Source organism: Molossus molossus, unplaced genomic scaffold, assembly GCF_014108415.1.
Source record: "Molossus molossus isolate mMolMol1 unplaced genomic scaffold, mMolMol1.p scaffold_m16_p_1, whole genome shotgun sequence".
NCBI classification, from domain to species: Eukaryota; Metazoa; Chordata; class Mammalia; order Chiroptera; family Molossidae; genus Molossus; species Molossus molossus.
Genome location: NW_023425344.1, coordinates 222624729 through 222652030, shown reverse-complemented (window position 1 = coordinate 222652030; position 27302 = coordinate 222624729). Strand labels below are relative to the sequence as shown.

The following is a 27302-nucleotide window of genomic DNA, read 5'->3' as shown; positions in this document are numbered from 1 at the left end:
AGATATTAGTGCTCTTATTTATTTATTTATTTATTTATTTATTTATTTATTTATTTATTTTTAGAGCAAGAGGAAGGGAGGTAGGGTATCATTTTGCGAGGGAAACATCATTTGGCTGCCTCCTGCACACTCCACATCTTGGATCAAGCCCGTAATCTGGGCATGTGCCCTGACCGTGAATCAAACCAGCAACTTTTCTGTGCTTGGGATGACACCCAACCAACTGAGCCACATTGGACAGGGCTCTTAATATTTTTGTAAGTGATGTGAAGAGAGAATGCATAAAAATATCCCAAATTTAGCCCCGGCCGGTTTGGCTCAGCGGTTGGAGTGTCGGCCTGCGGTCCAGAGAGACCCGGGTTCGGTTCCCGTTAAGGGCACGTACCTCGGTTGCAGTTTGTTCCTGGTCCTGGTTGGGTTGTGCGGGTGGCAACCCCTTGATGTTTCTCTCTCTCTCTCTCTCCCTCCCACTCTATCTGAACAAAAAAAAGAAAAATGTTCTCAGGTGAGGATAAAAAAAAAATCCCAAATTTATATATGACATTAGTTCTTTTTGTTAGTGAAATGCCATACCAATGGGGATAAACTGCAGGCAACTCTTTTTGTCTTGGTAAAGTGAGTGAACAGAAATAACTGCATTTCAAAGTAGTAGTATAAAATAATACGTACAGAAAGATAACAGACTGCTTGTTGAATAATGTGCTCCAAGATATTCATTGAGGACTTGAGAGTCATTTTAGGCTATTATTTGAAGGACAAAAAGTCCAGCAAACATTTCACACTTATTAGGATAGCTATTATAAAAATCCCAGAAAGTAATGAGTATTGGTGAGGATGTGGAGAAACTAGAACTCTTGTACATTGCTGGTGGGAATGTAAAATTGTATAGCCACTGTGGAAAACAATATGGCAGTTTTGTAGAAGATTAGACATAGAATTACCATATGATCCAGGAATTTCATTTCTGGGTATATACCCAAAGGAATTAAAAGGAGGGACTTGAACAGATCTTTGTATCCCCACATTCACTATAGCATTATTCACAATAACCAAAAGGTGAAAGAAACAACATAATATCCATCAACCAATGAATGGATAAACAAAATGTGGTATATACATATAATAGAATACTGTTCAGCCTTAAAAAGGAATGAAATTCTGACACATGCTGCAACATAGATGAACTTTGAAGACATGATGCTAAATGAAATGAGATGGTCATAAAAGGACAGATATTGTATGAGTTCATTCATGTGAAGTACTTAAAGTAGTCACATTTATAGAGGCAAAGAACTAAAGAAAAAATAGTTTCATAGAGACAGAAATAGTATCTCTAGTGGTAGTGGAAATAGAGTTATTATTTGGGTACAGAATTTCAGTTTGGGAAGATGAAAAAGTTCTGGAGATGAAGGGTGGTGGTGGTTGCACAACAATGTGAAAATATGAATGTACTTAACTGCCACAACACTCTACACTCAAAAATGTCTAAAACAAAAAAGCCAACAAAATGTCTAAAACAAAAAAGACATCTCCAGGAATTCAAATTGGAGACAGAATGGAAAATGCTTTTTGTCCTTGTGTAGAAAGCTGTAGAACATCCTCACTTGGAATTGTGAGTAGTGTTCTGGCCTCTGTACTTTGGTAGAAGGGATACAATTTGGTTTTAGGCTCAGGTCTAGCTCCCTGGAATATTAACAAGACATTGTGTCTTTCTGATCCTCATCTGGTAAAAGGGTCTGTATAATCCTTACCTCACAAGTCAAGATATATATGAATGAACTTCTATACAAATGTTAATTATTTTCACTTTTGGAAAAAAGAACAAAATAGACTGATTTCTCATTCACTGGTGTTGCTCGGCTGTGGCACATAGGCTCTGCCTCTATATTCCATGCTTCTCTTAGGCTCAGGAGAGGTATGGTCAACACAAAAGGAGGTTTGGTTTCACAGAGGGACAATTATAGGCACTGAAAAGAAGAAATAAATTGGCTGAGAAGAAAGCAAGGCTGAATGATTTTCTTTTAGTCTTAGCAATTTAAAAAAAAACAAAACTGTAGCAATTTAAAAGGATATTAAGGAAAATTGCTATCCCTAAGAGGTAACCTCTGTTAACCATTTTGCATCTGTCCTTCCATGTATAAATTTGTGTATATTTTTGCTTCATTAAACGATATTATGCTATTCATACTCTTATGTTACCTAAAACAAGAGCATGAAAGATTAAGATAAAGTCATGGATGATATTTAAAGAGAAACTAGGATTTTTTTGTTTAATCCTCACCCGAGGACATTTTTGCATTTTTTTGTTGTTGTTGTTGTTCAGACAGAGCTGGGGGGAGAGAGAGGGAGAGAGAGAGAGAGAGAGAAACATCGATGTGAAGGGACACATCGAGTGGTTGCCACCCGCACGACCAACCAGGGCCAGGGACAAACTGCAGCCGATGTACGTGCCCTTAGCGGGAACCGAACCCGGGTCTCTCTGTACCGCAGGCCAGGGCGAAACTAGGATGTTTTAAGGGATATATATACCTAACATCCACATACTAGGCTAAGTGCTTTTGTCAACGTAAGAAACATTCAAACCGCCCTGGCCAGTTTGGCTCAGGGGTTGGAGTGTCGGCCTGGAGACCAGAGTCTCAGGTTAGATTCCAGGGTTGTGCAGGAGGCAACCAATCAATGTGTCTCTCTCATCGATGTTTGTCTGTCTGTCTGTCTGTCTATCTGTCTGTCTCTCTCTCCCCCTCCCTCCTTCCCTCCCACTCTGTCTGAAAATAGATGGAAAAGTATCCTTGGGTGAGGATTAAACAAACAAAAAAGAAACATTAAAACCTGTGAAGAATTTTTATGAGTTTATTAATTAATATTTTTTATCCTTACCCGAGGATATTTTTGCATTTAACTTCAAATAGAGTGGGAAGGAGAGAGGGAGAAAGAGAGAGAGAAACATCGATGTGAGAGAGAGATGTCGACTGATTGCCACCCACACGACCCCAACCAGGGTCAGAGACAAACTGCAACCCTGGTACATACCCTTAGTGGGAACCGAACCTGGGTTTCTCTGGTCTGTGGGCCGATGCTCTAACTGCTGAGCCAGACTGGCCAGACAACTGCTGGGAAGCAAAATCTCAATGGATTGAGATAATGTTCCAGAGAATGGCAGTTTTGCACCTTATTTTATACATTACAATCAAAAGAAAAGATTTAAGTGGGTTACGTGAAATCCAATGGTGATAGATTAGGGAGGTGGGAGACAGCAAAGCGGGGAAACCTCTCTGGGATTGGGTGAAAAGTAAAATGAACCTTACCGGTGTGGCTCAGTGGACTGGGTGTCATTCCATGGACTGAGAGGTCCCAGTTTGATTCCAGTCAGGGCACATGCCCAGTTTGTGGGCTTGATCTCCACTGGGGGCGTGCAGAAGGCAGCCAATTGATGTCTCTCTCACATCAATGTTTCTATCTCTACTTTCCTCTCTCAAAAAATCAATAAATGCATATTTTTAAAAATTTTAAAAAGAAAAGTAAAATGATAGACATGTACATCTTTTACATAAGTGGGTACAGAATAGTTAACAGTCAGCAATTAACTCAATAACAATGAGGGGATTTGTGGCCTCCAGAGAGTGGTGCCTATGCTTTGAGAGGCCTGGAAAAAGGAAAATTACTTTAACAGTCCAAGATATGTTATCATAGATGCAAAAAGACAATAGACAGGCTCAGTTAAGGTAAAAATTGACAGTTGTCAGGGAAGATGCCAGCTTGCCGTAAACTGCTTTTAGTTAAAAAGTTTTTATTTCAGCCTTGGCCGGTTTTGCTCAGTGGATAGAGCATTGACCCACAGACCAAAGAGTCTTGGGTTTGATTCTGTCAAGGACATGTACCTCGGTTGTGGTTTGATCCCTGGTCCTGGTCAGGGTTGTGCGGGAGGCAACCAATCGATGTGAGTCACATTGATGTTTCTCTCTCTCTCTCTCTCCCTCACACTCTATCTGAAGATAAATTTAAAACAATTAAAAAAAATTTTTTTTTTCTTTATTGATTTTAGAGAGAGAGAAAGGGAGAGGGAGAAAGAGACAGAAACATCGATGAGGGAGAACATCGATTGGCTGCCTTCTGCATGCCCCCCCACTAGGGATCGGGCCCACAACCTGGGCATGTAGCCTGACTGGGAATTGAACCAGTGACCTGTTGGTGCATGGATCGACGCTCAACAAGTGAGCCACACTGGCTGGGCTAAAACAATTTTTAAAAATTAAAGTTTTTATTTTACACCATTCTTTGTGGTTACATTAGGTCTTTGAGTTTGCAAGGCCACCACACAGGCCTCCCTTGAGCTTGTCAGGTTAGCATGTGGCCCCTTTTTGTCCACACTTTATATTATCTCACTTAATTCACCCAACAACCCTGGGAGATAGCTGGTATTTCCTTCATTTTACAGTCATAAAATTGAGACTAGAGAAGTAGAATAACTTACCCAAGGACATGTGCATGGTGAAACCAGTATATGAATCCAGATATTTTAATTCCAGAGCTTATATTTCCTGTACCTTTTGCTGCCTATCAAAGATAGAAACCCCAAACCCTTGGATCTAATTCTGTTGTGTCATTTTTTTAAAAAGAAAATGTTTCTAGTAGTTAATACCTCTAGTAGTCACTAACATTTTGTATCTTAGTGATTATTCCATGTCACAGCTGCCTCATGCATTTGGGGGTGGGAGCTGCATAATACTTGTACATATATGAACAATACACATTTTGCATTTTTATAATGGTAAAATATACATAACACAAAATTTGCTATTTTAACCATTTGTCATTTTAACCATTTTTAAGTGATTTCATTGGCATTAACTAATTCGCACTGTTTGCAACCATCACCACCATCTGTCTCCAGAACTTTTATCTTGCAAAACTGAAACTCTGTACCTGTTATACAACAATTCCGCATTGCCCCTCACCCCAGGTCCAGGAAGCCACCATTCTACCTTATGTCACTATGGATTTGACTTCTCTCAGTATCTCATATAAGTGAAATCACATAGTATTTGTCCTTTTGTGGTTGGCTTATTTCACTGAACAATAATTTTTTTTTTTTTTTTTTTTTTTTTTTTTTATCCTCACCCGAGGATATTTTTCCATTTTTTGTACAGATAGAGTGGGCGGGAGAGAGAGGAAGGGAGAGAGAGAGAGAAACATCGATGTGAAGGGACACATCGAGTGGCTGCCACCCGCATGACCAACCAGGGCCGGGGACAAACTGCAACCGAAGTACGTGCCCTTAGCGGGAACCGAACCCGGGTCTCTCCGAACCGCAGGCCGACGCTCTAACCGCTGAGCCAAACTGGCCAGGGCTCACTGAACAATAATTTTAACCAGACTTCTGTTGATGGACATTATGGATGTTTTAGATTTTTGTTCTTCAGTGTTGTGCTGCTGGAGCATTTGATTCAGAGTGCTCTCTCAATTCTGTCTTGTGCTTGGCTGACTTTTTTGAGGAGGAAACCCAAAACAAATTCTTTCCTTCTGTGCCTCAGCTTTTCTGGGCTATAAAATAAGAAGAATATTAAATAATTACTTTTGTTATAGTTTGGTGTGAGAGTCTTCATAGTTACTGCTTATAATTCATGAAATCTTTGGGAAAGAGTACTCATAAAGTTTTTTCTACCCCTGGTTTCTCAGATTACTCCAGTTAAGTTGACTTCTGTTTCTATTGTTATAGTCCCTTGTTTTATTCAGTCTTTTTTGTTGAAAGTATTATAGCCTGGCTGGTGTGGCTCAGTAGATTGAGCACCTTCTCATGGACTGAGAGGTCCTGGTTCAATTCCCAGTCAGGGCACATGCCTGGGTTGCAGGCTCCATCCCCACTGGGGGCGTACAGGAGGCAGCTGATCAATGTTTCTCTCTCACATCGATGTTTCTCTCTGTCCCGTCCTCTCTCTCTAAAGTATCAATTTTTTAAAAAAGAAAATATTATAGATGTCCCTCCTTTTTTTTTTTTTCCATCAACACCCTCCAAGGAACTGTGGAGTCTTAACTGCTTGCTTTTGAATCTTAGTTTAAGCAATTCACTTATGTATGACTTTGGCAATTTACTTAATTCTCTAGTACTTGGCTTTATAATCTAGGAAACCTATGAGAGTAGAGCTACTATGATCCCCATTTTACATATGATGAAACAGCCTCAGAGAGATTAGATTAGAAGCATAAGTAAGTAGAAGAAATACTTAGGCCTCTATCTTTTAATTTTCCACTTTTTTTTTTTTTTTTTTTTGCTTTTTTTTTTTTTTTATCCTCACCCGAGGATATTTTTCCATTTTTTGTACAGATAGAGTGGGAGGGAGAGAGAGGAAGGGAGAGAGAGAGAGAAACATCGACGTGAAGGGACACATTGAGTGGCTGCCACCCGCACGACCATCCAGGGCCGGGGACAAACTGCAACCGAAGTACGTGCCCTTAGCGGGAACCGAACCCGGGTCTCTCCGGACCACAGGCCGATGCTCTAACCGCTGAGCCAAACTGGCCAGGGCTAATTTTCCACTTTTGACAGAGACTTGGGCACAAAGAAATATTTCTCTAATTAGTATAAGATACACAGTAGCAAAAGCAGTGATAAGTCCCTGACCTGTGGCCTCACTGTTGGGGAAAACAATAAGAAACTGTAGAACTAAAGTGCCCAAGGCCTATCCACATCTATTAATAGGGTAAAAAACAAACAAACAAACAAAAAACTCCTTTGTGTCATTTTGTCATTTTTTATTAAAATAAAACAACAAAAACAGAAATCTTTATTTTCATGATCTTAACTTGTAAGAAATATAGAATTTAGATAACCTTACTCTAGGTCAGAGACTCATAAACACAGAACACTGTGGACCACACTAAGGGAGCATCTGGTAGACAATGAAATACTTTCAAGGAGGAGACTGAACTTGATTTTGACTAACAATGGAAGGAAGAAGGAACTCAAGGAGCAAAGTCAACTTTTTTCTTGGGGAGGAAGAATAAGTATGATTTGACCACTCTTACCTTTAGGGTTTTTTATTATTATTAAAGGAAATATGTTTATGGCAAAAGTCAAGTAGTACAGGAAGGTATAAATAAAAACATAAAAGTTTCACTTGGCCCAGCCGGTGTGGCCCAGTGGTTGAGCATTGACCCATGCACCAAGAGATGACTGGTTCAGTTCCCAGTCAGGGCACATGCCCAGGTTGTGGGCCCAGTCCCCAGTGGGGGGCATGCAGGAGGTGGCCAATTGATATTCTCTCTCATCAATGTTTTTCTCTTTCCCTTCCTTTCTCTCTAAAATCAGTAAAGGAAAAAAAAGGTTTCTCTTTGGCCAGTTTGGCCCAGGAGTTAGAGCCTCAGTCCGAGGACCAAAGAATCTCGGGTTTGATTCTAGTCAAGGGCACATACCTCTGTTGCAGTTTGATCCTGGCCCTGCCCTGGTTGGGGTAGTGCAGGAGGCAACCAATCAATGTCTCTCTCACATTGATGTTTCTCTCTTCCTCCCTCCCTCCCATTCTATTTAAAATCAATGGAAAAATATCCTTGGGTGAGGACTAACAAAAAGTTTCTCAACAGTATATACCCAAAAGAATCGAAAACAGACTTGAGCAGATATTTGTTCAGCAGTATTCTTAGCAACATTATTTACCTTAGCCAAAATGTCCGCTGATGAATGAATAAACAAAATGGGTGTGTGTGTGTTTATGTATAATGGGATATTATTCAGCCTTAAAAAGGAATGAAATTCTGATACATGCTACAGTATGGATAAATCTTGAAGATGTGATGCTAAGTGACTAAGCCAGACACAAAAGGACAAATATATGATTCTACTTATATGAGGTACCTAGAGTAGTCAAATTCATAGGTGGAAAGTAGAATGGTGGTTACTGGGGACAAGTGAAAGTTACTGTTTATTAGGTACAGAGTTTCAGTTTAGGATGATATAAAAGTTCTGGAAATGGATAGTGGTGATGGTTATGTAACAATGCAAATATACATAATGCTACTGAATTGTACACATGAAAATGGTTAAATTAGTAAATTTTATGTTACATACATTTTACACGTTTTAAAAGTCTTCAAAGCACGAGCCTACAAGTGCTGTCCATTATAAACAACTTCTTTTATAGCCATCTCTATATGCAAATAAAAGCACAGATATGCAAGTATAAGCATATTCATTCAATGTTTACTTTTTGGAGCACTCATTTTAAGTGCTGGGGACTCTGCAGTGAACAAAATTGACAAGCTTCTTGCTGTCATGGGGATTTTGTTTTTGTTTTTGTTTTATTAAATGTTTTTTATCCTCACCTGAAGACATCTCTGTATTTATCTTCAGATAGAGTAGGAGGGAGAGAGGGAGGAAGAGAAAGAGAGAAACATTGATGTGAGAGAGACACATCGAGTGGTTGCCACCCACACGACCCCAACCGTGGCTGGGGACTAACTGCAACCGAGGTACATGCCCTTAGCAGGAACTGAACCTGGGACTGTTCAATCCCTGGGCCAATGCTCTAACTGCTGAGCCAAACCGTCCAGCACTGTCATGGGGTTTTTATTTTTTTATTCCTCACCTGAGGATATTTTTCTTACCTATTATCAGATAGAGTGGGAGGGAGAGAGAGGAAGAGAGAAACATCAGCTGATTGCCTCCCACATGACCCAACTAGGGCCGGCAACTTAGGTACATGCCCTTGACCAGAATCAAACCCAAGACTCATTGGTCCGTGGGCCAACGCTCCAACCACTGAGCCAAACCAGCCAGGGTTGTCATGGCGTTTTAAAATAATTTGTTTTACATGAATGGATGTTGGTACAAATACTGTTTTTACACCACATTTTCTTCCTTAACAAAGACCTTTGGTCATCTTTCCAAGTTAAAGATCTACTGATTGTCTCTAGCTGGGTAGCTCAGTTGATTAGAGCATCCTCCCGATACACCAAGGCTGCAGGTTTGTTCCCCGAAAGGAAGTATCAAGCAATGAATGCATAAATAAGTGGAACAACAAATCTCTCTCTCTTTTTTATTCCTCACCTGAGGATATTTTTCTATTTATCTGCAGATAGAATGGGAGGGAGATAGAGGAAGAAAGGGAGAGAGAGAGAAATATTGACGTGAGAGGAACACATCGACTGGTTGTGTCTTGCACAACCCTGACCAGGGCCAGGGACGAACTGCAACCTAGGTGTGTGCCCTTGGCCAGAATTGAACCCGTGACTCATTGGTCCATGGGCTGACACTCTAACTGCTGAGCTAAACCGGCCAGAGCCTCTCTCTCTCTTTCTTTCATTCTTTTCACCTCCTCCTCTCTAAAAAAAAATCAATTAAAAAAATTTTTTTTAATTCACCTTTAGCCCTGGCCAGTGTGGCTCATTTGGTTGGGTGTTGTGTTGTGGATCGAGAGGTCATGGATTAGATTCTTTTTAAATGTTTTTTTAAAAATTGATTTTAGAGGGAGAGAGGAAAGGAGAGTGAGAAGCATCAATCAGCTGCCTCGTGCATGCCCCCTTATCAGGGATCAAGCCTGCAACCCAGGCATGTGCTCTGACCAGTAATCCAACCAGTGACCTTTTGGTACACAGCACAGTGCTTAACCAACTGAGTCACACTAGCCAGAGTGACACTGCTTGACTTCTTATAACAAGCCTATATTATATGCCTAATAAAAATAAATTACAGCCCTGGCTGGTTTGGCTTAGTGGTTAGAGCATCGGCCCACAGACCGAAGGGTTGTGAGTTTGATTCCTGAGCAAGGGCACGTGCCTGAGTTGCAGGTTCAGTCCCTGCCCCAGTTGGTCGTGTGGGAGGCAACCACTGATTGATGTCTCTCTCATATGGATGTTTTTTTTCTCTCTTCTACTCTATCTAAAAATCAATGGAAAAAGATCCTTTAGTGAGGATTAGTAACAATAAAAAAAAATTTAAGTTACAGCAGGAACAAACACAGTCAGCAAACCATAACAGGCTCTATACCTCTTCCTCCCCTCCACCATTTAATACAACAGGATATCCACATCATGCAGAGGCATGCCACACCACCATTAAATAAGTACATCTTTTTTTTTTTTTAAGGTGAATTTTAAAAAAGCCTCACCTAAGAAAATATAAGGTAAAAGTAAAAACCCTCTATTTTAAGGTGAATTTTTAAAAAGCCTCACCTAAGAACATATAAGGTAAAAGTAAAAACCTTTTAACCTGCCCCTCTACCTCTCTCCCTTTTTTTTAATCCTCACCTAAGGATATTTTTTTTTTCTATTTATCTTCAGATTGAGTGGGAGGGAGAGAGAGGTAAAAAAGGGAGAGAGAGGAAAACATCGACGTGAGAGAAACACATCAACTGGTCGCCTCCCACCACAACCCAACCTGTGCTGGGAACGACCCACAACCGAGGTACATGCCCCTGACTGGAATCAAACCCGCGACTCTTTGGTCCACGGGCCAGTGCTCTACCACTGAGCCAAAAATGCCAGGGCTCTACCTCTCTTTAATCTTATTCCCTGGAAGTAGTAACACTGTTAACAGTCTGTAGTTAATTCTTCCAGACTCTTTTTTTTTTTTTGGCATTTATCTTCAGATAGAGCAGGAGGGGGAGAGGCAGGAAGAGAGAGAGAGAAACATCGATGTGAGAGAGACACATCGACTGGTTGCCACCCACACGACCCCAACCGGGGTCGGGGATAAACTGCAACCGAGGTACGCTGTGCTGAGCGGAAACCGAACCCGGGTCTCTCCGGACTGCAGGCCGATGCTCTAACCGCTGAGCCAAGCTGACCAGGGCCTTTCAGACATTTTTAATGTGTCTGCAAATGTAAAGAACACATAGAACATATATATTCTTATTGTTTAGGAGCTGGCTCACACAGTGTAATATTACTCATTTAATTGAGACTATTGAGAGTTATGCAGAGGAAAGAGCAGTACTGAGCTCCATGAGACCCAAGTTCTATCTAGATTCTGCTACTGTGACAGGCTGTTCCGGCTGTTCCTTGGTTGTCATTTGTATGGTGTCCGACAGTAGATGAGATCACATCAAGGAGAGTGCTTTGAAAACTAGTATGCTACAAATATTTAAATTTCTTTGTTGCAAGTACTAGAAACCAACTCAGGGCCTGTTAAAACTCCCACTCCCCAAAAAATATATTGGTGAAAGGATTTTGGGTAGTAAGTGAAGAAATATTTATGTTCACTGGAAAGTCAGGAACAGGGTGGATTTGAGGATTTAAATATCAGTACTTATCCCTGTCCATGTCTGTTCAAGGTTTAATTCCTGGGGAAGGAGTGAGTGGCTTAGGGGCCATGTGGCTATGGATGGCTAATGGGGCAGAGTCCTAGGTTTATGTGCTCTGTCAGAATCTCATGGAATTGGGGAGATGCAGTTTTGTAAAGGATGGGATTCAAGGCTGGCAAAACCAAGTGTCAGCCTTGAAATATCAGCTGTTTTAACCCTAAATTCTTATTCCCCTTTTAAGGAGGAGATGATCGCCGGGTTCTGCTATGGCACATGGAACAAGCTATCCACTCCAGAGTCAAGCCCATACAGCTGAAAGGAGAGCACCATTCTAATATTTTTTGCCTGGCTTTCAACAGTGGGAACACCAAAGTATTCTCTGGAGGTGAGAAGAAGGGAGATTTCCCCACTGGAAAATTTCAGTGTGGCTGATATTTTGTATAAAGGAGTGCTAAAATAAACTTCTTATTTTTCTTTATTTCATTGTTCTGTGGAATTCTTAGTTTTCCATAGCTTGTCTTCTCTGCATTACAGCAATTTAGACGTGTGTATTAAAGTAATCCACCCATCCATCCCCTTCTACCTTCCTCATTTTTCCCTTTCTTCACTTCTTCCTTCCTCCTTTCCTCCCTTCTATTCTTTCATTCTCATTCTTTCTCTTTTTGGTAGAAAACTTTTTAAATTTGCAATCTGCTACTTCAAAACACACACACATATTTGAAACAGTACTTAACCTTACTATGTGTAGTGTGCTCTAATTTTTAAAAATTCTTTTCTATTTTATTTTTTTAATGGATTCACTATTGAGTCTCCACTTTTTTAAAAAATTGATTTTTTAGAGAGAGAGGGAGGGAGGGAGAGAAAGAGAGAGAGAGAGAGAGAGAGAGAGAGATGCAAACATTGATGTGACTGCCTCCTGCATACCTTCTACTGGGGATTAAGCCTGCAACCCAGGTATGTGCCCTGACAGGGAATCGAACTGAGACCTCTCAGGTTCATGGGACAAAGCTCAATCCACTGAGCCACACTGGCTGGACTGTTCTATTTTATTTTTAAAGATCATGTAGCTCAAGTCAATCTTATGACCCACGAATGGCTCCCATTTGAAAAACATTATACAAGGGTACAATTTGGCTTGTGCTCAAGCCAGCCACTTGGTGATGGCTTCCATCAACCATACTTCTTTTTTTTTTTTTTAATCCTCACCCAAGGACATTTTTTTATTTCTTGTTCAGATAGAGCGGGAGGGAGAGAGAGGAAGAGAGAGAGAGAAACATCGACGTGAAAGGTACACATCGAGTGGCTGCCACACGCATGACCCAACCAGGGCCGGGGACAAACTGCAACCGAGGTACATGCCCTTAGCAGGAACCAAAGTTGGTCTCTCTGGACCGCAGGCCGACGCTCTAACCTCTGAGCCAAACCAGCCAGGGCAACCATACTCCTTTCTGACCAGCAAATTTCTAGACCTGACCTCTCTTCTGCACAGCAGATTTCCTCACTGAATATCTACCTATGTGTTCTGGAAACAGTTTCAATGCAACAGATCTAAAACCAGGATTATTAGTTCTCCTCTGCACAAATATTTTCTCTTGTTCCCTGGATTCCCTTTCCCAGTTATTGTCCCCATTCACCCACTTATTTAATGCTTCCTGTTAGGTTTAACTTTAAGAAACTGCTGGCATTGAAGCATTTTCAACTTACAAAAATGACAGTTTCACATAATTCAACTTAATAGAAATCTTGAAGTCACCTTCAAGCATGACTGTTTCTCATTTACACATTTTGTTAGTCACCAACTAGACTTGGAAGCCTCTCATTCATTCTTTTGTTTCTGTTCTCTTTCTATACCCACTGCCCTGATTGAGGTCCTCATCTTTAGCCTGGACTCTTGTATTGTCCTTCTGTCATTTCTGCTTCTAATCTTTAACCCTTCTTCAAATTTATTGCATATACAAGTTTTCTTTTAGAATAAAGGTTTTTTTGCCTTGGTCAGTTTGCCTCTGATTAGAGCATCGGCCTGCAGACCAAAGAGTTGCAGGTTTGATTTTGGTCATGGGCACGTAGCTCGGTTGTGGTTTGGTCCCCAGTCCTGGTTGTTGTTGTGTGGGATGCAACCAATTGATATGTCTCTCTCACAACAATGCCCCCCCCCCCAGCTTTCTGAAGATAAATGGAGAAGTATCCTCGAGTGAGGATTTAAAAAATAAAGGTTTTTTTTCCTTTTTCTTTTATTGAATTTATTGGATGACATTGTTAAAATTATATAGGTTTCAGGTATATAATTTTATAATACATCATCTGTATGTTGTATTGTGTGTTCACCACCCCTAGTCAAGTCTCCTTCCATCACCATTTGTCCCCCCTATACCTTCTACCTTCCCCCACCTCCCTTTCTCTCTGGTAATCACCATACTGTTGTCTGTGCCTATGAGTTTATAAATAACAGTTTGACCATGTGAATCTTTTTGACTCTATAGTGTCCATAGGATAAAGTCTAAATCCCAGTCTTTCTGTGGCCTCTTCTTCCCCTTGCATCTTGTACTCTAGACCACTAAACCACTTGCCATCTTAGGTGCCCTTGTGCATTTTGCTCATGCTGTCTTCCTTGGGTCAGGATTAATTGTCCAGTTCCCACAAATTTCCCTAAGTCTCCTATTGGTAAGAGTTTTGAGTAATTTGAGTTTCTTTTCAAATGTCTCCTTCCTCCTTTCTGTCATGTACTTTTATCCTGCTCATGAAGGAAATAATTACTTCTTTGTGTCCTCACTTTAAGCATATTGATATAAGATTATCTTGTCACTGTTAATTATTTGTGCAGTTGAACTGTGGGTTCCTCAAGGGCTGGGCAGAATCTTATTCTCATATCCCCAACACCTCAGCTGTACCTGTTACTTAAAAGACTCATTAATTAGTATGGGTTTGATTTACTTGGTATGCACCCACAATAGATTTTACAGCCAGGGATTCAAGATGGCCTGGGCCGATGCTAATTTTACTTTCTATTTAAATGACTATTGGTTGTATTTTCAGCATAGAACAAGAAGTGTTTTACTTTCTGTCTTTTCATATTTAGGTTAATATTTTTTGGCTATATAAACTATCTGAAGGCAGCCCTATACATAATCATGAATGTAGTATCTTTAGACTTCTTGATGGGATAAAGAAAAATGCAAGAGACAAAAGTTGTGGATACAACTTTCACATTATTTAGAATCATATAGTCATCCAATTTTAATGCCATAAGAGATGGCGAGGATGTTAATAGTAGCAAACATAAAGTGCTCAGCCCTATTCCGAATGCTTTTACAAATATGCTCTTATCCTCACAATAAACCTATGAAGTAGGTACAATTATTATACATATTTTGAAGATAAAAAAACGGAGGCATAAAAAAATTACAGATACTATTCCAGGCCTTACAGTTAATGAATGTTTTGCTTTATTTATTTTTAAAATTTTTTATTATTATTTTTTTCCTTTATTGATTTTTAGAGAGAGAGGAAGTGAAAGGGAGAGAGAAAGAAACATCGAGGAGAGAGAACATCGATTGGCCACCTCCCACATGCCCCCCACTGGGGGTTGGGCCCAAAATCTGGGCATGTGTCCTGGCCTGGAATCGAACCAGCGACCTCTTGATGCATGAGTCAATGCTCAACCACTGAGCCACACCGGCCGGACTAATGAGTGTTTTGCTTTAAAAAATAAAGAATTAAAAAGCTGGCTTAAATTGATTTGCCCTTGATCATTTACTTTTTTCCTTAATGGCTACAGCTTTTTTTGTTTGTTTTGTTTTTGTTTTTTTTATATATTATCCACTGGATAATACATTTTTGGAAACTGTTATAATGTTGCTATTATGCTTTTAATAATTCTCTGAAAGAATATCCTATCCTTAAATTATTTTATGAATCTTTTTTTATTTTTTATTATTTATTTATTTATTTATTTATTTATTTATTTATTTTTTTATCCTCACCCGAGGACATTTTTCCATTTTTTGTTCAGGTAGAGTGGGAGGGAGAGAGAGGAAGAGAGAGAGAGAGAGAGAGAGAGAGAAACATCGATGTAAAAGGGACACATCGAGTGGCTGCCACCCGCACAACCAACCAGGGCCGGGGACAAACTGCAACCGAGGTACATGCCCCTAGCGGGAACCGAACCCGGGTCTCTCTGGACTGCAGGCCAATGCTCCATCCGCTGAGCCAAACCGGCCAGGGCTATGAATCTTTTTTAAATTAACATTCCTAATTTGTATTAACATTGACTTTGTTCACATTTACTTTTTCATGAAAACTTTAAAATACTAAATTGTAATATGGACAGGGATCACTTTGCAGGAATGATCAAACGTCTTCTTTTTCCCCTTACAGGAAATGATGAACAAGTTATCCTCCATGATGTTGAAAGGTAAATAGATTGTCAATATATGAAGATGATTGACTCTACTTTTCCTGTGAAGAGAGGCAAATATTTCTTTAGACCAAAGTAGTTTTTGTTTTTTTAAAAAATAACATGAAACCAGCGGTCCTTTTTTGAAGAAGATTCCTGTAATAGTTTTAAAATAAAATTTTGATTTAAAAGAGAAAAAGATTTGCAGACTTGGTATGAAATAAAGCTTTCAGATGAAAACTTAAAAGGAGAGTTGGAGGGTAAAGAAACATCATAATAATAATAATGACTAATATTTATGAGTGCTTTATATGTATTAATTTAATCCAATAATTATATGAGGCAGTACTATTATCTCAGTTACAGCTGAGGAAACCTGAGGTCACATGGTGCTAGGTCTGAACTTAGGCAACTTGGCCTCAGAGCTCTTATTCACCGTGCCAGACTTCCAGTAGATCCCTCTTTCACCTAGCTGGCATCAGACCTGGTTGCTTTAAAGCTTTCCCTTCCTTTTTGGAAATCAAACTGCACCCCCAAATCTTTTCACAAGCAGATGCATTCTGTGGTATGTGAAAACATGAAACTCGTCTGTTGAGTCACTTTTAAATATGCTCATTTAGCGCAAAAAGCAAACTTACCATGAAATCTACAAAAAGTCTCTTTAATGTACTTTTATTTTTTCACCTGAAAGTTGAATACCTACTTTTAAAGGAACTATACTATTCTTTGGGTTTAGTTAAGTTGACTTTCTCCTGGAAATGAAAGGGAATCCTACCATAGGAATTAGAGTAGACGACTGGGACTCTGTGCTGTTTGTGTGTATGTGTGTGCCTGTGTGCCTCTCTCTGCTCTCTGTCTTAGCAGCGAGACCTTGGATGTGTTTGCTCATGAAGATGCAGTATATGGCTTGTCAGTGAGCCCAGTGAATGACAACATTTTTGCCAGCTCCTCAGATGATGGCCGGGTTCTCATCTGGGACATACGAGAGTCTCCCCATGGAGGTAGGATCACTGTGCAAAATGCTGTTGGATTGTGTTGAAGAGTTTGAAATCAAGTTCTTTGCAGATCCAATTTATGACCTGATTAACCTGGGTGGGAGTGATTTAAAGGGAAAGGAAACTCTCACTAGGGGAATAGATGTATGTTTCTGGAGGTCCCACCTTACCCCTAAGTAGTCAGAAGTGAGGTCTTTTCCCAGTCCTTTCCAGCCCTTTCTAGCTACCTATGAATCTCCGTAAACCCTTGTACCCATAGTAAACACCAAAGTATCTTGGTGTTTAGTGGCCCCAAGGAACAGAAGATGTGGTGCCTTTCTAGTGGAGCTCAGCAAGCACGGACCAGCTTTATGTGGTTCTGACATGCACACGTTCTTGGTTATTTACATAGAAGGAGGTGTTTTGCACTTGCTTGAATCCTAATTTCAGGCTTGTTATTTTGCTGAAAGAACCACAGAACCTTACTTTAACTGTATAGGAATTTAAAATAATGGCATATACACTCGGCTTACAGGGGATTATCTGGGGGAGTTCCTTCTCCAAATGTATTCTTTAAGTCTCTGGAATGTAAAATGAAGAATTATTTTGTTGAAGTTCTCTTAAGTTTTTTGGGAAATGCATCTTTTCAGCTCATTTCCTGCAGAGAGATTTGTCTCTGTAACTCTGCCTGTCTTCAAAGGCTCTTTCCTCCAGTACTACCCTCATTGCCACCCCACCCCCACCCTTGGTGCAGCTTTGTCATGATTATATTTGTGTACGTAGAGTTACTTTCCTGTGTGCCTTGTCTGCCAGGATCTGGGTCTTTTTTTATTCTGTATTCTGAGCATTTAACATGCTGGGCTGTGCCTGTTGTTAAGGTTCAGGCTATAAGAGAAGCTTGTTCTTAGGGTCAGGCAGGTAAGGTAGCTGTAAGCAGCAGCTGTGGTTGAGTCACCATGTGCTTGGTAGGTGAAATTCTCCTTTATCTGAACTACCTGCTGGCTGAGATGACTGAGTCCCACCCCTCTACCCCACCACCACACGGGCCTGTGAAGTGTCACATATGGAAATTATAGACTGGGGAATGCTGTCTATTGTTTCTAACCAAGTTCCACAGGATGTCATTTTTAAAATATATTTTTATTGATGTGTGTGTGTGTGTGTGTGTGTGTGTGTGTGAATCCTCACCTGAGGATAATTTCCCATTGATTTTTAGAGAGAGTGGAAGGGAGTGGGTTAGAGAAAGAGGGAGAGAGAGCCCTGGCTGGGTTGGCTTAGCGATTAGAGCCTCGGCCTGCAGACCGGAGAGTTCCAGGTTTGGTTTTTGCTGGGGCCACATACCTCAGTTGTGATTTGTCCTCGGCTCTGGTTGGGATTGTGTGGGTGGCAGCCACTCAATGTGTCTCTCTCATATTGTTGTCCCCCCCCCCCCCCCCCCGCTCTATCTGAGGATAAATGCAGAAATGTCCTCGGGTGAGGATAAAAAAAATTTTTTTTTAATTAAAAAGAGAGAGCGAGAGAGAGAAACATCAATATGAGAGAGAAACATTGATTGGTTGCCTGCTGCACACGCCCTGACCAGGGCTGGGGATTGAACCTGCAACCCAGGTATGTGCCCTTGACTGGGAATTGAACTGGTGACCACTCAACCAACTGAGTCACACTGGCCAGGGCAAAACTTTTAATATCTAAAACTCATAAATTTGGATTAAGGTATAATAATCCTACCAGTAGTTGGTCATGATTTTTTTCATCTCAGATGGAATACAGTTTTACTTACTGTAAAACAGTTTACTTTTAATTTACAGTGACCATATCTTTTTTATCACAGGATCTGAATAGGTCCTATATGTATTTCTGAATATTATAGTTTAAAGTTTCTTTATATGTATTTAAGTTGCTTTTTTCTAAGTTTCAGGAAGTGTGTGCTAGGACTTGTGGGAACCTTGTGAATAAGGGTGACTGAATTGGGGTTTCAGCCATTGGCATGGTTATTAAAGGGTGTGCTCCTACTCACATTTACTTTCTTGCTTGTCTGCCTACCCCTTGCACAAAGGTGCCCAAAATGGACTGATAATTGTTTCTTTCTTCACAGAGCCTTTCTGCCTGGCAAACTATCCATCGGCCTTTCACAGTGTCATGTTTAACCCTGTGGAGCCTAGGTTATTGGCCACAGCCAATTCAAAGGAAGGAGTGGGACTTTGGGATATTCGAAAACCTCAGAGGTAAGCCTCTTTAATTATAAAATGTTAAAACTTTTCCCTACCTCAACTCTCGGTAATATGATCAGCCAGCAAGGGTTATGAGAACCTGTTTGGCAGTTGATCTCAGTTGGACATCTCCTAACATATACTGATATCTCTGAAGTTAGGGGAGCCATGTTCCCAAGGGGCATGCAGTGTGAGAAATCATACTCCTTGCTGAGTAGGACTCTGGACTCTGGACAGGTCAATTCTAGGCAAATATATGAAGTATTAGTGAGAGCCTCCCTTCAGTACTGCCTTCTGTCTTCAGCCCCAGTTCCCCAGATGTCTGGGAGCTTTTGCTTTTTCATCTCTGTTACTTGTAAGTTTTCTAAATGTTTATACATTACTATGGTTCTTCTCCTTCCTTGTCTGTAGTCATTCTCTCCAAAGGTAACCACAGTGAACAGTTTCTTATGTGTCTTTCCGGAACATATTTTATTGCATATAATAGCATGTATGTATGTCTTTTTAAAAATTTAGACCAAAAGAATCATGTAATAATGCCCACTGTTCTCAACTTTTTTTTCCAATTAATAATATGTATTGGAACTTTATTCATATGAGTACTTACAGACATAGCACGTTGTTTTAATGGCTACATGATACTCTATATGATTTCCTCAACAATTAGGACTTCTTCTTATAGACAATGCTGCATTAAACCTGGTTGCACATTTATCTTGGCCTACCTTTGCAGAAATATATGTACAGAGTTGCTGCTTCAAAGGGTGTGTGTTTTTTTGTTTGTTGTTGTTGTTCAGATAGAGTGGGAGGGAGAGAGAAGAAGAGAGAGAGAGAGAAACATCGATGTGAAAGGGACACATCGAGTGGTTACCACCTGCACGACCCAGCCAGGGCCGGGGACAAACTGTGACCAAGGTACATGCCCTTAGTGGGAACCTAACCCGGGTCTCTGGACCACAGGCTGACACTGAGCCAAATTGGCCAGGGCTGGGGTGTGTGTTTTTACATTGTTCATAAAAATTGTCAAATTGTTCCGCCACCACCAAAGACTGTACTGATTTATAAGCCCATCAACTGTGCATAAGATCACACGTTTCTTTAGACTCTCACCAATACTTAAACTGTTGCTTAGTCTTATAGGGGGAAAGTATTATTGTGCTTTGATTATTTCTTCAGTTATGGATAAGGTTATATGGTTTCTTTGGTGTGTATAGTTTTCAAAGTCCATATAGGAGGAAAGTCATCTAATAAGGCTAGTTGCCCATCTTGATTGATTCCTTTCTTATAAACAGAAGAGCACAGTGTCGTGGGAACTAGACTGTTTTTACCTGTTTCTTTAAACTCTTCTGAGGTTCACTGTGATTTTATAGGTATGAAGCAGAAAAGGGTCATGAAATACTCTTGGGGTCCTGTTCTTCATCTACTGGTATTTTGGGATTAAATTACAGATCTTCCCTTTGAATCTCAGTGCAAGTTAGTGTGGGGGAGGAAGAAAGGGCCCTTTTTCTTTTTCATGCAGGATCCATTATGTTGAGTTGCAATACATGATTTGTTTCCAAAACACAGATGCCTAGCAAGTCCAACACATATCTTGGGGTAATTCTGAATCCCCTGGGAGGACAAGCCTGGAACCAGATAGGTTTAGTTCCGAGATACTTAAAGTATCGGGAAAGATTTTGCCCTGGCCTGGTGGCTCAATTGATTGGAGCATTGTCCCATACACCTAAGGGTTGCAGGTTTGATTCTCGGTCGAGACTCGTACAAGAGGGAACCAATTGATACTTCTCTCTCACATAGATGTTTTTCTCTCTTTCTCTCTCTCTCTCAGCATATCCTCAGGTGAGGATTGTAAAGAAAAAATGTCTAGGGAAAGATTTTAGGGAATTTGTGAACCTCTAAGCTGTACTTCCCTACTTTAGCTTGCTGGTACATAGAAGTGTGAGCAGGGTTATGTTTTTCTTATTGCTGCCCTGAAATAAGTTGATTAGAGGGCTGCTGGTAGAATAAAATGTCAGTTCTAGAAGGGACTTTAGTAATCATCTGATCTGACGTCTTCATTGTACAGATCTAGCCCAGCAAGGTAAGGGGTTGATGGTTGCAGTGTCTAAAGCCATACATCCTAGGTACAAAATCCAGATGTGATCTTGAGCAGGTTACTGTACCTCTCAGTGTTTCATGATAACAAATAATAGCTAACTTTGTTAAGCATTACCTACCAGGGATAATGACAATTATATATATGAAAAATTTCTTATTTAATCCTGATGATAGCCCTATGAAGTAGGTTCTGTTATTCCTATTTTAATGATAAGGAAATCAAGACACAGAGAAATGAAATAAAGTGCCTGCACATCCATGTATATGCATGTGTGTCATATCCCTACCCTTTCTTTTCTTTTTTTTTGTTTTTCTTTTTTGTTTTTTAATCCTCACCTGAGGACATTTTTTCATTTATCTGCAGATAGAGTGGGAGGGAGGGAAGGAGAGAGAGCGAGAGAAACATTGATGTGAGAGAGACACATCGACTGGTTGCCTCTCGCACCACCCTGACAGGACCAGGGCCAGAACCACAATTGACATACATACCTTTGACTGGACTCGAACCTGCGATTCTTTGGTTCACAGTCTGATGATCTAACCTCTGAGTCAAACCAGCCAGGGCTCCCACCCATTTTAATTAGTTAGGGTCCCTGTACATTCTAGTTTTTTGTTTTGATACGTCCCTCCTCGCAATACAACTTTGTAAGAATTCCTCTAGGTTTTTTTAATACAGACCTGTCCATCTCTGAACATGGTACAACTCTGAGTCCTTGAAACTTTGTCTCTAGAAGTTAAACTTTTTTTTTTTTTTGCAATTTTTATTAATTTATTTTTGTTACAGATGTTTCTCCTTTTTCCCCCATTGACAACCTCCTCTTGATCCTGCCCCCCCTCCCCCCAGGATTATTGTCTATGTCCATTGGTTATGCAAACATGCATATAAGTTCTGTGGTTTATCTCTTCCTTCCACATCCCACCCCTTGTCCCCCTCTTCTGAGGTTTGTCAGTCTGTACTCTACTTTTATGTCACTGGTTCTGTTTTGTTCATCAGCTTGTATTGTTCATTATATTCCCCAAATAAGTGAGATCATGTGATATTTGTCTTTCTGTGATTGGCTTATTTTGCTTAACATGATACTCTCGAGGACCCTCCATGTCATCTCAAAGGATAAGAGATCTTTCTTACAGCTGCATAGTACTCATTGTATATATGTACCACAGCTTTTTTATCTACTCATCTATTGATGGACACTTGGGCTGTTTCCAGATCTTAGCAATTGTAAATAGTGCTGCTATGAACATAGGGGTACATATATTCTTTCTGATTGGTGTTTCAGGCTTCTTAGGATATATTCCTAGAAGTGGGATCACTGGGTCAAATGGCAGTTCCATTTTTAATTTTTTGAGGAAACACCATATTGTTTTCCATGCTGGCTGCATCAGTCTACATTCTCACTAGCAGTGTACTAGAGTTCCCTTTTCTCCACACTTTCGTCAGCACTTGTTGTTTGATGATTTGTTGATGGCAGCCATTCTGGCAAGTGTGAGGTGTTATACCTCATAGGCATTTTAATTTGCATCTCTCTGATGATTAGTGACATTGAGCATTTTTTCATATGTCTCTTGGCCATTTGTATGTCCTGTTTGGAGAGGTGTCTATTTAGGTCCTCTGCCCATTTTTTAATTGGACTCTTTGTCTTCCTTTTGTTGAGTTGTATGTGTACTCTATATATTTTGGAATATATAGAATATGCTGTGGAAATTAACCACCTATCTGATGTATCATTGGCAGTTATGCTCTCCCATATAGTTGGTTCCCTTTCCATTTTGATGCTTGTTTCTTTTGCTCTGCAGAAGCTTTTTGGTTTGATGTAGTCCCATGTATTTTTTTTTTTCTTTGTTTCTCTTGCCTTAGGCATTGTATCAGAAAATGCTGCTGTGTGTGATGTCTAAAATTTTGTTGCCTACATTTTCTTCTAGGATTTTTATGGCTTCAGGAGTCACATTTAAATCTTTTATCCATTTTGAGTTTATTCCTGTGTATGGTATAAGTTGGTGGTCTAACTTCATTTTTTTTGCAAGTAGCTATCCAATTTTTCCATTTATTAAGAGGCTGTCTTTACTCCATTGTATGCTCTTGCCACCTTTGTCAAATATTAATTGAGCATAATGTCTTGGGTCAGTTTCTGGGTTCTCTATTCTGTTTCATTGATCTATATGCCTGCTCTTGTGCCAGCACCAGGCCATTTTGATTATAACGGCTTTGTAGTATAACCTGAAAATCCGGTATTGTGATCCCTCCTACTTTGTTCTTATTCAAGATTGCTGTGGCTATTTGGGGTCTTTTTTGGTTCCATGTAAACTTCTGAGTATTTGGTGTCGTTCCATGAACTATGCCTTGGTATTTTAATGGGGATTGCATTGAATCAATAGATCGCTTTGGGTAGTATGGACATTTTAATGATGTTAATTATTCCAATCCATGAACAAGGTATATGCTTCCACTTTTTTATATCTTCTTCTATTTCTTTTTTCAATGTCCTGTAGTTTTCTGAGAACAGGTCCTTTACTTCTTTGGTTAAGTTTATTCCTAGGTATCTTAGTTATTTTGCTGCAATGGTAAACAGGATTGTTTTTTTAGTTTCTTTTTCTGTGAGTTCATTATTGGTGTATAAGAATGCCATTAATTTTTTTATGTTAATTTTTCTATCCTGCTACTTAGCCAAATTCATTTATTAGCTCTAGTAGATTTTTGATGGAGTCCTTACGGTTTTCTATGTACAATATCATGTCATCTGCAAATATTGACAGTTTCACTTCTTCCTTCCCAGTTTGGATCCCTTTTATTTTTCCTTCTTGTCTAATTGCTGTGGCTAACATTTCCAGTACTATGTTAAATAAGAGTGGCAAAAGTAGGCATCCCTGTCTTGTTGCTATTCTTAAGAGAAATGCTTTTAGTTTTTGCCCATTGAGTATTGAGTTTTTGCCCATTGAGTATTGAGTATGATGTAGGTTTTTCTTTTTTTCCTTTTTTTTTTTTTTTTTTATCCTCACCCGAGGATATTTTTCCATTTTTTGTACAGATAGAGTGGGAGGGAGAGAGAGGAAGGGAGAGAGAGAGAGAAACATCGACGTGAAGGGACACATCGAGTGGCTGCCACCCGCACGACCAACCAGGGCCGGGGACAAACTGCAACCGCAGTACGTGCCCTTAGCGGGAACCGAACCCGGGTCTCTCCGGACCGCAGGCCGATGCTCTAACCGCTGAGCCAAACTGGCCAGGGCTGATGTAGGTTTTTCATATATGGCCTTTATTATGTCAAGATATGATCCCTCTATTCCCACACTGCTGAGCGTTTTTATCAGTAATGGGTACTGTTGAATGCTTTTTCGGTGTCTATTGATATGATCATAGGACTTTTACCTTTCATTTTGTTCATGTGGTGTATCACATTTATTGATTTGCGAATATTGTACTAGCCTTGCATCCCTTGGATGAATCCCACTTGGTCATGGTGAATAATTTTTTTGATGTATAGCTGGATCCAATTTGCTAATATTTTGTTAAGGATTTTGCCATCTATGTTCATCTGGGATATTGGCCTATAGTTTTCTTTCTTTGTAGTGTCTTTTTCTGGTTTTGGAATTTGAGTTATGCTGGCCTCATAAAATGAGTTTGGAAGTCTTCCTTCTTTTTGGATATTTTGGACTAGTTTAAGGAGAATGAATATTCAATCTTCTTTGAACATTTGGTAAAACTCCCCTATGAAGCCATCCGGGCCTGGGTTTTTGTTTGCTGGGAGTTTCTTGATTACATCTTCAATTTCTTTAGTTGTTATTGGTCTGTTCAAGGTTTCTATCTCTTTCTGGTTCAGTTTTGGGAAACTGTGTGTTTCTAGAAATGTGTCTGTTTCACCTAGATTGTCCAGTTTGTTGCCATATAATTGTTCATAGTAGCTGTTAACGATCTTTTGTATTTCTGTGTTGTCAGTTGTTACTTCTCTTTCATTTTTGATTTTGTGCATTTGGGTTCTCTCTCTTTGTTTCTTGGTGAGTCTAGCTAAGGGTCCATCAGTCTTGTTTATCTTTTCAAAGAATCGACCCTTTGTTTCATTGATCTTTTGAATTGTTTTTTTAGTTTCTATGTCATTTATTTCTGTTCTAACCTTTACTGTTTCTTTCCTTCTACTTGCTCTGGGTTTTTGTTTTTGTTTACTTACTAGTTCTTTAAGTTGTAGGGTTAGAAAGTCAATTAGAAATAATCTTGTTTCTTGAGGTAAGCCTGTAGTGCTATGAACTTCCCTCTTAGGACTGCTTTTGCTGCGTCCCATAGATTTTGTGTTGTTGTGTGTTCATTTTCATTGGTTCCCAGGAAGTTTTTTTTTACTTCCTTACCTGAGGATATTTTTCTTCTTATTATCAGATAGAGAGGAAGGGAGAGAGGGAGGGAGGGAGGGGGAGAGAGAGAGAGAGAGAGAGAGAGAGAGAGAGAGAGAGAGAGAGAGAAAGGAAGGAAGATAGAAAGATCAATGTGATAGAGCCACATCGACTGGTTGCCTCCCACATGACCCAACCAGGGCCGGGAACAACCGCAACCGAGGTATGTGCCCTTGACCAGAATTGAACCCATGAGACTTTGGTCCATGGGCTGACACTCTAACCGCTGAGTCAAACTGGCCCTTGATCTCCTTGGTAACCCATTAGTTGTTTAATAACATGCTATTTAGCCTCCATGTGTTTGAATGTTTTTGCTGTAATTGATTTCTAGTTTCACGACATTGTGATCTGAGAAGATGCTTGATGTGATTTCAGTCTTCTTGAACTTGTAGAGACTTAGTTTGTGTCCTAACATGTGGTCTATCTTTGACAGTGTTTCATGTGCACTTGAGAAGAACGTGAATTCTGTAGTTTTGGGATGTAATTTTCTGTAGATATCTATTATGCATTTGATCTAGTGCATAATTTATGGTCTCTGTTTTTTTGTTAATTTTTTGTGTAGAGGATCTATCCAGTGATGTCAGCAGGGTATTAAAGTCTCCTGCTATGATTGTATTGCTGTCGATGTCTCCTTTGAAGTCCTGCTGAAGTTTTTTAATGTATTTTGGTCCTTCTATATTAGGTGCATGTATGTTTACCAAGGCTATATACGTCTGTTGGATAGATCTTTTCAGTATTATGTAGTGGCCTTCTTTGTCTCTGGTTATGGCCTTCATTTTGAAGTCTTATTTTATCGGATATCAGTATTGCAACCCCAGCTTTTATTTCCTTTTCATTTGCTTGGAAAATTTTTTCCATCTCTTCATTTTCAACCTCTGTGAATTTTTTGTTGTGAGGTGGGTCCCTTGTAAACAACATTTATATGAGTTATGAGTTTTTTTTCATTCAGCTGTTCTGCCTTTTTTATTACTCATCTTTATTGTTGAATGTATTACAGATGTCCCCCCTTTAAGTCCCCATTTACCACATCCTCCCCAATCCCGCCCACCTCCTGCCTTCCCCACGCTATTGTTGGTGTCCATTGGTTATGCATATATGCATAGAATTTCTTTGGTTTTTCTTATCCTGCCCTCCCTTCCCCCTTTTCTTTGAGGTTCATCAGTCTAACAACCAATCTGTACTTCTTAATTCCTTCATCTTTTTCACCCATGCTCCCAGCTCCCACCCATCTGGCAAGCATCAAAAAGTTCTCTGTGTCTATGAATCTGTTTCTGTTCTGCTTGCTCTTTTTGTTTGTAGATTCAATTGTTGCTAGATATGTATTAATTGCCATTTTATTGTTTATATTTTTGTTCTTCTCCTTCAAGAAGACCCTTCAACATTTCATATAATACTGGTTTGGTGGTGATGAACTCCTTTAGCATTTTTTGGTTTGGGAAATTCTTGATATGCCCATTGATTCTAAATGATAGCTTTGCAGGATAGAGTAATCTTGGTTATAGGTCGTTGCCTTTCATCACCTTGAATATCTCTTGCCACTCCTTTCTAACCTGCAAAGTTTCATTTAAGAAATTGGCTGACAGTCTTATGGAAGCTCTTTTGTAGGTAACAAACTGCTTTTCTCTTGCTGCTTTTAAGATTCTCTCTTTGTCTTTAACCTTTGGCATTTTGATGATGATGTGTCTTTGTGGGGACTTGTTTGGGTTCATCTTGTTTGGGACTCTCTGTGCTTCCTGGACTTATATGTCTGTCCTTCACCAAGTTAGGGAAGTTTTCTGTCATTATTGTTTCAAATAGGTTTTCAGTTTCTTGTTCTCTCTCTTCTCCTTCTGTCACCCATATGATGCGAATGTTGGCACACTTGAAGTTGTCCCAGAAGCTCCTTACACTATCCTCATTTTTTTGGATTTTTTTTTTCTTTTTGCTGTTCTGATTGGGTGTTTTTTACTTCCTTATATTCCAAATCAACCATTCACTTCTTGGCTTTACCTACTCTACTATTGATTCCCTGTAA

General features: G+C 39.8%; 1 protein-coding gene across 7 annotated transcripts in view; it reads left to right on the top strand.

The window, feature by feature from the left end:
* Positions 1 to 27302, top strand: part of DCAF5 (DDB1 and CUL4 associated factor 5) — a 123696-nt gene that overhangs the window by 28004 nt on the left and 68390 nt on the right. For 4 of the 7 annotated variants that reach the window (XM_036255338.1, XM_036255328.1, XM_036255290.1 and 1 more), the window contains exons 2-5: positions 11476 to 11619; positions 15609 to 15645; positions 16489 to 16628; positions 18697 to 18826. In XM_036255338.1, coding sequence (XP_036111231.1) covers positions 11508 to 11619; positions 15609 to 15645; positions 16489 to 16628; positions 18697 to 18826 — 419 coding nt within the window. In that variant the 5' untranslated portion in view covers positions 11476 to 11507. Of the gene's footprint in view, positions 1 to 11475; positions 11620 to 15608; positions 15646 to 16488; positions 16629 to 18696; positions 18827 to 27302 lie in introns of those variants that run through there. The other 3 variants (XM_036255298.1, XM_036255318.1, XM_036255348.1) reach the window with 2 other exon arrangements.